The sequence below is a fragment of the Lathyrus oleraceus genome, chromosome 5, assembly GCF_024323335.1.
Source record: "Lathyrus oleraceus cultivar Zhongwan6 chromosome 5, CAAS_Psat_ZW6_1.0, whole genome shotgun sequence".
Classification (NCBI taxonomy): Eukaryota; Viridiplantae; Streptophyta; class Magnoliopsida; order Fabales; family Fabaceae; genus Lathyrus; species Lathyrus oleraceus.
Window position 1 is genome coordinate 267,674,786 of NC_066583.1, and position 12,511 is coordinate 267,687,296.

The 12,511-nt window shown below is 35.1% G+C and overlaps 2 protein-coding genes across 3 annotated transcripts; one reads left to right on the plus strand and one right to left on the minus strand.

The window, feature by feature from the left end:
- The first annotated feature begins 4,881 nt into the window (after positions 1 to 4,881).
- On the plus strand, positions 4,882 to 10,992 carry LOC127083780 (NADH dehydrogenase [ubiquinone] iron-sulfur protein 1, mitochondrial). The gene is made up of 5 exons (XM_051024109.1): positions 4,882 to 5,488; positions 6,566 to 6,812; positions 7,595 to 7,889; positions 9,177 to 9,551; positions 9,827 to 10,992. Exons 1-5 carry the CDS (start codon positions 5,062 to 5,064, stop codon positions 10,724 to 10,726), a joined length of 2,244 nt encoding a protein of 747 aa, XP_050880066.1. The 5' UTR covers positions 4,882 to 5,061; the 3' UTR covers positions 10,727 to 10,992.
- A 2-nt stretch (positions 10,993 to 10,994) lies between these two features.
- LOC127083781 (uncharacterized) lies at positions 10,995 to 11,981 on the minus strand. 2 transcript variants are annotated; one of them, XM_051024111.1, is made up of 2 exons: positions 11,832 to 11,981; positions 10,995 to 11,614 (listed from the first exon to the last, which is right to left on the minus strand). In XM_051024111.1, the coding sequence occupies exon 2, from the start codon at positions 11,549 to 11,551 to the stop codon at positions 11,138 to 11,140; it is 414 nt and encodes a 137-aa protein (XP_050880068.1). In that variant the 5' UTR covers positions 11,552 to 11,614; positions 11,832 to 11,981; the 3' UTR covers positions 10,995 to 11,137. The 2 variants fall into 2 exon arrangements, with proteins under 2 accessions (XP_050880068.1, XP_050880067.1); XM_051024110.1 differs by having other exon boundaries at positions 10,995 to 11,623; positions 11,832 to 11,973.
- Between the last annotated feature and the right edge of the window lie 530 nt (positions 11,982 to 12,511).

The following is a 12,511-nucleotide window of genomic DNA, read 5'->3' on the forward strand; positions in this document are numbered from 1 at the left end:
TATGTGCTTTCTCAGTTCGATTTGTCGCAAAAGGTTTAGTTTTTTTATCTCTTTCAATTTTATACCAGGTTCTGATTACTTTATACCAAGTTGTGTTTGGATTATTTTATATCAGGTTGTGTTTGAATTAAAATTATTGAATGGTATATAGTTGATCTTTGTGATTGGGTTGTTGTATGCATTTCGTTACTTTGAAGTAACATTGCTTGCTTACTAGCTTGGTGTGGGTTATGTTTGAAGAAACGAGCTTCCGCTTGTAATCACAACTTTAGAATAGCATATTAATTTCCTGTTAATATTATGGTCTCATGTGTTCCTAATATTGGATATTAAGCTTTAGAATAACATATTAATTTTCTGTTAATATCATGATCTCATGTGTTCCTAATATTGGATATTGCAGTCATTAATTTCTACTCTTAATAATGGGCTTTTGCTTTGATGTTGTTCTCTTTCTTGAATAATTCATTAAAGGCATATGATTTACCAATGGCAACCACGTGCATTTAAGGACTTTGCTGATAATATACAATATTTTGTTGCTCAATGGTTTCTTTTTAAAAAAAACACCAATGTTATCATAAATCAATTTTCAGTGGGACTTGGTGTTCTATCAAATATTGTTTGGATAAACACTTTTGTTCAGGTTGTTTTAAGTCGTCGTTATGCTTGTTAAGCTTTATTTTGACGGTTACATGGATTTCGGTTTAATATTACAAGGTTGTTTCGATTTACCTCCCAATGAATAATGCTATAAATATTTATATTATTGTATGGTGAGGTTGTGATATTTTTGTTAATTTCATGGCGTTTAAAATTCGGGGATTCGACATTTATATGTCGTTGTGCCACTAAACCTTCAATACATCAATACGATATTTCACCGCGTTATGACTTTGCGGATGACATTTGATAATGTTGTCATTTCGCACAAACCGGTTTGAGCACATTACCACCAATCCAATTCAACCTTTTTCAATCGACATCGTCACCTACATCTTTCTCTTTCAATTATAATTAATTAATTAATTAAATTTTGTTTAATTAGTTAATTATGATTAATTAATTTTAATTAATTTGGTTATTTGATTCAATTAAATAATTTTGATAATTAATCTTAATTAACTTTGATTAATCATTTTAATAAAGCCTTAACCAATTAATTTTGATAAATCATTTTAATCAAGCCTTAACCAATTAATTTTGTTAATTAAAAATTGACCGGCTTATTTCATCATCATCTTCCACTATTGTTTCATAATCATTTCTAAATCCACTTAAGCAAATCAAAACATTCTTACAATAATAAGAAATGAAAAGGGAGATGACTTTGAGTTTTCAATTTTTTCTCTTCGATTATTTGAATACAAGTTCTCTTACTTGGTTAGTCAAATAATTGTAGTTTCTCTACAAACTTCCAAACCAAGATTAAATCAAATTATTTTCATAATAACAAAATAAAAAGGGAGATGAATTTGAGTTTTCAACTTCTCTCCTTAATTGTTTGAATACGAGTTTTCTTACTCGGTCAGTCGAACAATTGTCATTTTTCTGTAAATTAATAAATTAATCAAATCATTTCATAATAAACTATATGAAAGAAGGAGATGGTCTTGAGTTTTCAATTCCTCTTTTCAAATGCTTGGATATGAGTTGTCTTACTTAGTCATTCAAGTACTTGTCGTTTATTCTAAAATACATTAACCATACATAAACCTATTTTCATAATCACTCAGATGAAACAGAAAGTGGTCTAGAGTCTTCTATTCCCTTTCCCGAGTATCAGGATACGAGTTGTCTTACTCGACTATCTGAGTACTCGTCATCCATTCAAAACACCTTAATCATCATTATAATCCTTTTATAATTAAGGATGAAAAAGAAAGTGGTCTAGAGTCTTCTATTCCCTTTCATGATGCTTGGATATGTGCTGTCTTACTCGATTATCCGAGTACTCGTCATCCATTCAAAAACACCTTAACTATTATTAAATCCTTTTACAGTTAAGGATGAAACAGAAAGCGGTCTAGAGTCTTCTATTCCCTTTCCCGACTGCTAGGATACGAGTTGTCTTACTCGATTATCCGAGTAATCGTCATCCAACCAAAATATCTTAACACATCAAGTCTATCTTTTTTTCTCGCCCTCGTGCGATCGAAACCAAATAAACAGAACACCTAACATATTAATTCAACTTGTCACCCTCATGTGACCAAGACTCTTTTCAGAAAGAACACTGTTTAATCCTTTCTAATGCGCACAACAAACTAGTGCTTAAGCCTCCGCCGAGAGTAGGCAAGCCAACGTTTAGCCTTCAGAACGCAATCTAAACAGTTGTTCGGTAAAATACACCAACCAACCGTAGTTTCCCGAACTACGAATGCTCTGATTTCCTTATTTAAGGATACGTAGGCAGGAGATTGTTGTATCTTCGCTAGCACACTAATAAAAAACCTCCCTTTCTCCTTTCTGAGGTTCTCATCCATTTTTATTTTCAACATTTTATAACCCAAAGATAACAAACAAACATAAATTAACACTCAAATCGCGAAATTGAATTAAAAGGTTCCCGCTGAGTACAACGGACGTGAGGGGTGCTAATACCTTCCTCTTGCGTAATCTACTCCCGAACCCGAATATGGTTGCAACGACCGTTATTCCATTTTATAAAGGTTTTATCGATATTTTCCTATTCCTTCATTGGGATAAATAAAGTTCGGTGGCGACTCTGTTCGAACATAATTTTTTCCGCGACCACCGCGAGGAATCGTATTTTTCGAGATACGACAATAGGCAATAGGGTTGTCACCGGTGTTGAAAGAGCTTGCATCTTTAGTACGGGTGGAAGAAGCCATTGTTAAGGAAGATTGAAGGAAATATAGTGAAACTGAGGCTGCTGTGAAGGTTGCTGAAGGAAAATGCAGAAGAAATACATAGGAGAAGTATGTAGATATGCGATTATGGAAGCAGAAAAGTTTGAAAATGAAGAGGTGGATATTTATAGAAGAACAAATGAACAGTCAAGCATTAGTCGATTGATAAATGTCCAACAAAGAGGTAGTGGGAGAGTTGGTGGCGTTGGTTGCAATCCCACGACCTAGGGGTAGCTAATAATGATGATAAAGTGTCTAGAAAACCTCACTACAGGAAAGCCATCATCACACATAAAACCATCATTAATGATTAGATGGCTATCCGAAATTTGGAAAGTCAAAAGTCAGGTTCCTCGGTCGACAAGCTCAAGTCGAAACCAACCTTTTTAGGGGGAAATTTGTTAGCTGGAAAATTTCATCCAAAAAAGTAGAAATCTTGGTCGACCACAAGGACTGTCGGAGGATTAGATCGACGAGGCAAAAACCATAGCACGAGGGCGACGTAGAAGGAAACCTGTCGAAGTCGAAGACCGACACACCATGATGGAAATTAATCGTGGGTATCTGAATGTGGGAAGTTACCTGAAGACGTGGGAGAGGTGCTTCGACACATGTCATCTTATAAATGGATCGTAACCTCCCAACGATTATTTTCTACTAGTATTTACACAAATTGTAATGATCATTTCAAGGGGTGACATTTTTAGCATTGCAGTAGGAGTATACTTGAAGTACCAAAGCGTTTACGAGAAAAGAGTCATCTTCCTACAAAATGTACTTTTGCTTCCACTTATATTTACAAGTCATTTAACTTACCAAATTGTCTTTGTTTATTTTTTCATTTCCATCAGACTTTTTCCTTTATTGCATTACTTTACTGCATCTCTAACTTGCGAAAAAGTTATATTTACTACCTTTAAACATCCCAAACATTTTACCAACGAAATAGTCATATACTCAACACTAAGTCTAGGACTTTGTAGCCGGTCCTGCAAGTAAACCTCAAATATGAAGGCTAGAGATTGTTGGCGAAGAACACTCGTTTATTTATTTTTTGCATTAAAACTCGAAATCCCCCCGATTTTACTAGTTTTTTTATAAATTGCACATATTTTGTCTTGCTTGGAGGCAGTTCTTGTGGATTTCATCTTTATTATTACTTCGACATTATCATTATACTTTTCGAAGTCATCATGGTACTCATTTCTCAAGTTTCTTAAACATTGGTAACTTTGTGTTCAAACTAACTTTTCTTCTATGATTAGAGACATTTTGCATTAAAGAAAAACAAGACGGGGTTCTTAACAGAAGTCAAAGAGGTAAAAAAAGGGACATACCAATTGTTCACGATGGCCCATGTAAGGACATATACTCCATTGGAGGATTAGAAATGGGGTATGGTATAAAGGACTCAAGTCCCACGATAGTTTTTGTTAGACTTATATTTAGAGGACAAACAAATTATAAGAAAAGTAAAAGTGAGAAACCAAAAAGTTGAGTTTTAAAATAGTCTCATTAAGACAACTTAGTTGGTAGCTGTATAGGGACATCGAGTCAGGGGCGCGAGTTCGGATCCGCGACATCCCACTTGTTTATCTTTTAATAAGATGGACTTCAACCACTAAGCTATTTAACCAAAAAAGTGCATTTAAGTCTAAAATGTTTTATGAGTCTGTCTAACTAAATTTAGTTTAGTTTTTTTTTGGAAATTTTGGAATTAACCATTTTTATATCATAATTTAATAAAATTATAACATTTTATCATATCATATAAATATTGTAAATTTAAACGTATAACTCGGTAGAATACATATCCTTGATTGATTGACAATATATGTAAAAATATTTTACATTGTCAACGCATATCTTTTTCTTCATAAATTTAATATATGATAAAATTATATTTATGAAAATGAAAGGTGTTGATTTTTTATTTATTTATAAACGGGTCGGGAGCAAACCCGAAATAAAATCGGATCAGTTCACCTCACCCATATCTGCAAATAAAATCCACTTTCTTCTTCGTTCACCCCACCCCACTCCCCATACACACTCGCATCATATATCATAACTCAACATACAAAATTGAAGATTCCTCTCCGATCTGAGACTCTTCTCTCTCGCAACACCAACACACGCTCACAAATTCTCAATCTGTAACAGAAAATAAACGCACCCATATAAAATAATGGGGTTAGGTTTGTTAGCTTCCAAGGCCATGAGACCAACCTCTAGGCTCCTCAATTTTCAAAACCCTAACAATCTTCTCCTCCGAACAATCGTTTCCAAACCGGAGCTTCGTAAACCCGAACCCGCTGCCGCACAACCTCAGCCGGAGCCGCCGCTTGTCGATCTATCTCCTCGGACTCCGGTTGGTGGTGCGAGGGTCAATTTCTCTAACCCCGAAGATGCCATCGAGGTGTTCGTTGATGGATTCCCTGTTAAAATCCCGAAAGGATTTTCTGTTCTTCAGGCATGTGAGGTTGCAGGTGTTGACATTCCTCGATTTTGTTATCACAGCAGGCTTTCGATTGCTGGAAATTGCCGTATGTGTCTCGTTGAGGTTGAGAAATCTCCTAAGCCTGTTGCTTCTTGCGCCATGCCTGCTCTTCCTGGTTAGCTTTCATTTTTTCCCTTCCATTTCCTTTATTTTCTGTTGATTCTGTTACTGGATTTCCATTAGAGTGATGATTTTTGTGCCTGTTTTTCATATCTAAGAAGTTTATGTTATTTGTTTGAGTTTCTTCTTGTTTTTGATTCTAGTGATTCTTTTGATTAGTTCGGAGCCAATAGTATTTGCTTCTGTTATTTTTGAATTCTTTTAACGTGTTATGAACTTTGATTAGTTTATGTTAATTGCAAATTTTAGCTTGTAGAAAATGGAGATACCAGGTTAACTCATATGCACATGATTATAACCCAACTGAATATGTGTATAACCCTACAATACTCTCACTTAAGAGTTACAAAGAATGAAACACACATCCGCCCCCAAACAATGAATCACATACACCTCCTCTCTCTAGGACATGGTTGGGAATGCCTTGACTCACCACATGATCACCTAAGAATGAGGATGCTTCAGCTTCACCTCTTCACAAGTCTCTATATGTGTAGGAGATGACGTGACTCTCATTTATGTAAATAACTTCGTGTTTATTAATTGTTGCACGTTTTCTAGTAAGTTCACTTCATAATAGTGGAGTTCTCCAGTACTCTAGATACATCCACCCACATCTTAATTCTCTACTATTTGCATTGTTATTTGGAAATTATAATTGATTTTCCAACACCTTTTAACCGCCAAGTTGACTTTTCTGTTTTCAGTAGTAATAACTTACGTTTTGTCTATTGTTTTTATTTTTTATTTTTGTTCAAATAAATTCTAGTACTTTTTCCTATACGTTTTTCTTTGCATGCACTAATTTTCAGTTTTTTCATTACAACTTATAATTCTTAATATATATATTTTTAATTTAGAGAGATATCTTGAGATCAAATTATCATTTGTTCAGTTGTCTTGCAGATGACATCTATATTTTTTTTATCTGATCTTACTTTTGCACTTCTTTAATACTCAGACACACTAACACATACACACAAGGATTTTGTTTAGATTAGGTTTTTAACCATTTATTGTTTTGATTCTCATTCTTGTTAGAAGTGTAATATTATCATATGTTCATATTTAGGGATGAAAATCAAGACTGACACACCTGTGGCCAAAAAAGCTCGAGAAGGGGTGATGGAATTTTTATTGATGAATCATCCATTAGATTGCCCAATTTGTGATCAGGGTGGAGAGTGTGATCTTCAGGATCAGTCAATGGCATTTGGCTCTGATCGTGGTCGGTTCACTGATATGAAGAGATCTGTGGTGGACAAAAATCTTGGACCATTGGTGAAGACTGTGATGACTCGGTGCATTCAATGTACAAGGTTTGTTTTTGCCTGCAAACTTGATTACCTTACACATTTTGAAAACCATATCATATGTTGGAAGTCCGAAATTCGTTGTTACGTTTCCCTTCTAAAAGCAATTATCAAATGCTCTGATAATTTATATTAATAGTATGTTTATGTTTTGGATATTCTTGTAAGAATTAAGAACTTTAGTTGCCTAATTTTGTCTAAAATGAAGCAGTGCCATTGTTACTATATGATAGTTTGGGAGGGAACTTACAGTTTAACTAAATAATTTATTTGCATTTGATGAAAATGATACTCTGGGGTGGTAATTTATTTTGACTGTATTTTGTTACTTGATTATCTTACACATTTTGATAACTATATCATACATTGGAAGTCAGATATTTGTTGACACCTTTCCCTTCTAAATCAAGTGCTCTTGATGATTTCTATTAGTAATATGTTTATGTTTTTGATATTCTTGTAAGAATTAAGGGCCTCCTTGAGTTGCCTAATTTTGTCTAAAATGAAGCTGTGTGAGTCATTATTACGGTATGGTAGTTCTGGGGGAAATTACAGGTCAACTAACCATATAATTTTTCGCATTTAATTAAAATGAAACTCCAGGGTTGTAAGTTAGTTTGACTATTTTTGTTACTTGGTCTCATGTCGGCGGGCAATTTTGTAAAACCCGATCTTCAACATTTTGGAGCCATGCGCTTTTTGTTGTCAATTAAATGCTATATGTATTGGGAAACTATGTTATCTGAATGCCTTAAAGGATCTGGTGGAATGTCACTTTCTTCCCACAGGTGTGTTAGATTTGCATCAGAGGTTGCAGGAGTTCAGGATCTTGGCATGTTAGGTCGTGGCAGCGGAGAAGAGATTGGAACATATGTTGAAAAACTCATGACAAGTGAACTATCTGGAAATGTGATAGATATCTGTCCTGTAGGAGCACTCACTTCAAAACCTTTTGCATTTAAAGCCCGCAATTGGGAGTTGAAGGGTACAGAGACCATTGATGTTACTGACGCTGTTGGGTCCAATATTCGAATTGATAGCAGAGGACCTGAAGTCTTGCGTATTGTTCCTCGTTTAAATGAGGTTAGATTCTGATGGAAATGCTTTATTAAACTATTTGCAGTTGCCAAAGCTTTAAATTTCCTTGTGGTTCTTCTTAACGTGATTTAACTTTTGCAAGAAAAACCAAAAACCATGGTACCAAGTTTTCTGGTTCTTACTAAGGAGTGTTATCCTGTGATTTCATAGTATGAATTTATTTGGGGAAAAAATAATCTACAGCTTATACAAATTTATGCTTACCAAAAGATGATACCAATGAATTCTGGCCTTGATCTATTTATTTAATTGTAGGTTTTCTAATTTATTTTGCATTACAACAGTACTTTTGTTTTTTGAGGAAGCATTTCAGCAATATTGTTATTTTGCATTGCAAGTTGATTTTCAAACTTTATTTACCGGGGCAGCCTCTAAAACACTTTATGCATGTTTGAAAAACTGATGTTGATTTTGTGTGTGCCTGATATCAATTTGATTACTTTCTATTATTAGCAATGATTCCATTGATGCGTGTTTTGAAATTTAAGTAGAAAAAAGACCATCAATTAAGGACCAGAGCATCACAATAATTGTTATTATGGGACCAAAGATCTGTCTGAGTAGTTATTCATTTTATTTCTAGCTGAATAGTTCTACCTCCAAAGAGTTCATTAGTATTTTACTGTACTTGTGAATCAAAGTCTTTGATTATGGGGAGTTGCTTTATGGAGACCTTTCAGTTAACCAGTATTTCAATGTTATGGGAAGGGGTATTTTAGGGAAAACAAGGTGGTTATAAGTGTTATTGGGCCAATGGTCATGAATCATGGAGTAACCATAGACTATATTATAAAATGCAGATGTGGATGTGTTTTTGCAGAGTTTTAATCCTCTCAGGATAATTTTTCACAAGATAGGGTCATGTTGAACTTGAGACAGCGAAGACCCTGTACACAAGTTCCCACATCTCCTGTACACTGCCTTGCAAATTTTACGCTTCAAATGTTTTTGGGCTCAACTCCATATAATTATTTCATTTGAAAAACTCACTTCATTGAGTCCTCATGTTTTGCGGTGAATCAACTTTTTATGAGTAACTGTTAGGAGTTCCAATGAGGATTAGTTTTTTAAGATCATGGGTGTGATTTATTGTTCTCCGGGTTATAATTGTTATGCTTAGGCAGATTGTTTCATAATTTAAGATTTTTGAAAAAACTTGGTGCTATTATTACTATGGAAGCTTTTTCATGTGCTTTTTATTCTCTTGGTGAAAGGAAAGGCTGGTTTCTGTTTGTAGTTTGCTTTTGACGCTTGTTCAATTTCCCATTGCAGGACATAAATGAAGAATGGATTTCAGACAAAACCCGCTTTTGTTATGATGGTTTGAAGAGGCAGAGGTTAAATGACCCTATGATTCGTGGTCCTGATGGTCGCTTTAAGCCTGTGAACTGGGGTGATGCCCTAGCTGTGGTAGCAGAGGCTGCACATCAAGTTAAACCAGATGAAATTGTTGGAATATCTGGCAAGCTTTCTGATGCTGAGTCCATGATTGTTCTAAAAGATTTCTTAAACAGGATGGGGTCAAATAATGTGTGGGGTGAAGGCATTGGCGAAAATACTAATGCTGATTTGAGATCAGGATATATCATGAATACTAGCATTGCTGGTCTAGAGAAAGCAGATGCTTTCCTATTGGTTGGCACCCAGGTATATCTCTCTAATTCATTTTAGTGAGCAACTTCTCCTGTTTTTGTTTTGGTTAATCAATGATTCCTGTTATATTGGATTACTGTTCCTTTCTAGCAATACATTTGGATTGCACTGGATTTGATAACTGTCGTTTTGGAGATTCTAATTAAGAGTATTCAACAACAGATCAATGGAAAATTATTGTTTTTTCTAGATGAGCTCATGCTGGCATGTTCTATGCATGCATATCTAGTGTCTGTTTGATTATCTTGTGTTTACTCCCAAATTTACAGCCACGGGTGGAAGCTGCTATGGTTAATGCCAGAATACGCAAGACTGTCGTATCAAACCACGCCAAAGTAGGTTACGTTGGGCCTGCTACTGATTTCAACTATGATCACCAACATCTTGGTACTGGTCCACAAACACTTGTTGAAATTGCTGAGGGTCGACACCCATTTTCCAAGACTATTTCAAATGCCAAGCATCCTGTTATCATTGTCGGTGCTGGGATTTTTGAGAGGAAGGATCAGGATGCAATTTTTGGCGCTATTGAAACCATTGCAAAACAAGGGAATGTTGTCAGGTCTGATTGGAATGGCCTTAATGTATTACTTCTCCATGCTGCCCAGGCGGCTGCACTTGACCTTGGACTTGTGCCCCAATCTGAAAAAAGCCTTGAATCTGCAAAGTTTGTATATTTGATGGGAGCTGATGATACCAACATAGACAAGATCCCAAAGGATGCTTTTGTTGTTTATCAAGGTCACCATGGTGATAAGAGTGTTTATCGTGCCGACGTCATTTTGCCAGCAGCAGCATTCAGTGAGAAGGAAGGAACCTATGAAAATACTGAAGGATGCACACAACAAACATGGCCTGCAGTTCCAACAGTTGGTGACTCCAGAGATGATTGGAAGATAATTCGAGCTTTATCTGAGGTAGCAGGGGTGCGCTTACCCTACGATACAATTGGGGGTGTCCGCTCCCGATTGAGGACTGTAGCACCAAACCTTGCGCAAATGGATGAGAGAACACCAACTGCTTTGCCATCTTCACTGAGACCAACCTTCACTCAGAAGGTGGATCCAACTCCATTTGGGGTTGCAGTTGAGAATTTCTATATGACTGATGCCATTACCAGGGCATCAAAGATAATGGCTCAATGCAGTGCTATGCTGTTGAAGAAATGAAGCACGTATTATTTATTTATTTTTGGTTCAAATAAAAATGCAGATTCATGCTTTTCTTTTTGTGGGCAATCAAGACCTTGCTTGCGCAAAACTTCGGGAAGTTGGAAATACCCTATATTTTGAAATTAGGCTTTATTCGTTCCATTTGTATTATGCTGGTGTAAAAGCCACTACTTTTTTGAACTGTTGCCATGTACAATTTGGGCTACCTGACTTGATTATTATTTTACTCGTCTCATAAAATGAAACCTTGTTGGAAGCATAAACATTTCCAAACCACGTCATTAGAATTAGATAATTTGTCTGTTTACATTATTTTTATTTGCATTACATCATATATATTAAAGCTAGCTTAGTTGCAGGGGCAACATAGTGACCACAACTAATTTGTAGCCTCTAATGTTATATGAGTCACTTCTGAACCTTTGAACATGAAGAGATGTCTGACTCATTATATGACTGTTCCCAATTCTTCCCATCAAAACTCCTGATTTCATTGACTGTCAAAGTTCCTGCGTCAACACACCTGAATGCAACAGCAACCCCATCTGGGTTTGAGCGAGGATAATAGAATGAAGTTATACCACATATTTTACAGAATGTATGCTTTGCAGTGTGGGTGCCAAACGAATAAGTTGTAAGAAACTGAGCAGAATCTCCCAAAAGCTCAAATTTGTGAGCAGGCACAATAAAGTGAGTATTGCCTCTTATGTAGCAGTTTGAGCAGTTGCAGTCCCATACCACCACACTGGAAGGAGCAACCACTTTCCACCTTACACTCTTACAATGACAACCTCCTGAATGCATCACTGTTTCACCTTCCATTTCAGGATTCTAATCTAAACAACAATGATCAACAATGAAATCTTGGCTCCTTGCTCCTGTCAACTACAGTTTCTGATATTGTCATGTATTAAAATAAATTAAAATAAGGAAGCTTGAACTTGGTATCATAAATTAAAATAAGCAAGAAATAATTTGGATTCGAGTTCATACTAGAGGCATGGCATATACTAAGAAATTCAGTAATTAAAAAAAGAGCAGAAAGCTATGGAAGAAGCATAATCATAAAATGGTAAGAGGAAATAGAAAGGAAGTAACTCACATGATCGGATCAGAGGAAATTAGACGAGGAATACAAGTTCAACTTTGCATGTGCATTTATACTAGTATAATAATTTATATAATATACATAAAAACATTAATCTGGTACGTCTATTGACTCAAGTTTCAAGATTTTGGCGTTTTCTTTTCAATTTCTAACCCAACTTTCTATTAAATCAATCATCCTATATTTGATTTTTCAATCACCCAAAATTCACTTTTTGCATAATGCACCTACCCATTTCACGACACATCTCTCATGTTTGAATAAACAAACACCCTCTCGTTACAAAATTTTGACAAAGCTTATCTCTCCCATTGTGAACTAAATATTCTCATTTTCTTTTAAACTTTTGAAATTTGATTTATATTCATTTTGTTCATTATAAATCTGTTTTTAAAAAATATTCTTTTAATCTGACTTCGTTCTCATTTTCTTTATTATTTTGTATTAAATATTTATTCAATATTTTCGTATTTTTTAAAGTTTCATTTTAGATTTTTTTAGTTAATTGTATTTAACGTGTATGGAATGTTAAAACACAACCAAAATGTTGTATAATTTCATAATATTTGTTTTCATTGATTGAGTTGTGTTGTAGTTGAGACACAAAAATGGAGTGATGCCATGATGTTGGAACTGAGATACAAAAATGAAAATTTGAAACAAAACAAAGAAAA

Coding starts and splice junctions, on each gene's coding strand:
- LOC127083781 (XM_051024111.1), bottom strand. CDS start 11,551: ATGGAAGGTGAAACAGTGATGCATTCAGGAGGTTGTCATTGTAAGAGT.
- LOC127083780 (XM_051024109.1), top strand. CDS start 5,062: ATGGGGTTAGGTTTGTTAGCTTCCAAGGCCATGAGACCAACCTCTAGG. Junction 7,890..9,176: donor TTGTTCCTCGTTTAAATGAG/GTTAGATTCTGA, acceptor TTCCCATTGCAG/GACATAAATGAAGAATGGAT. Junction 9,552..9,826: donor TCCTATTGGTTGGCACCCAG/GTATATCTCTCT, acceptor CCAAATTTACAG/CCACGGGTGGAAGCTGCTAT.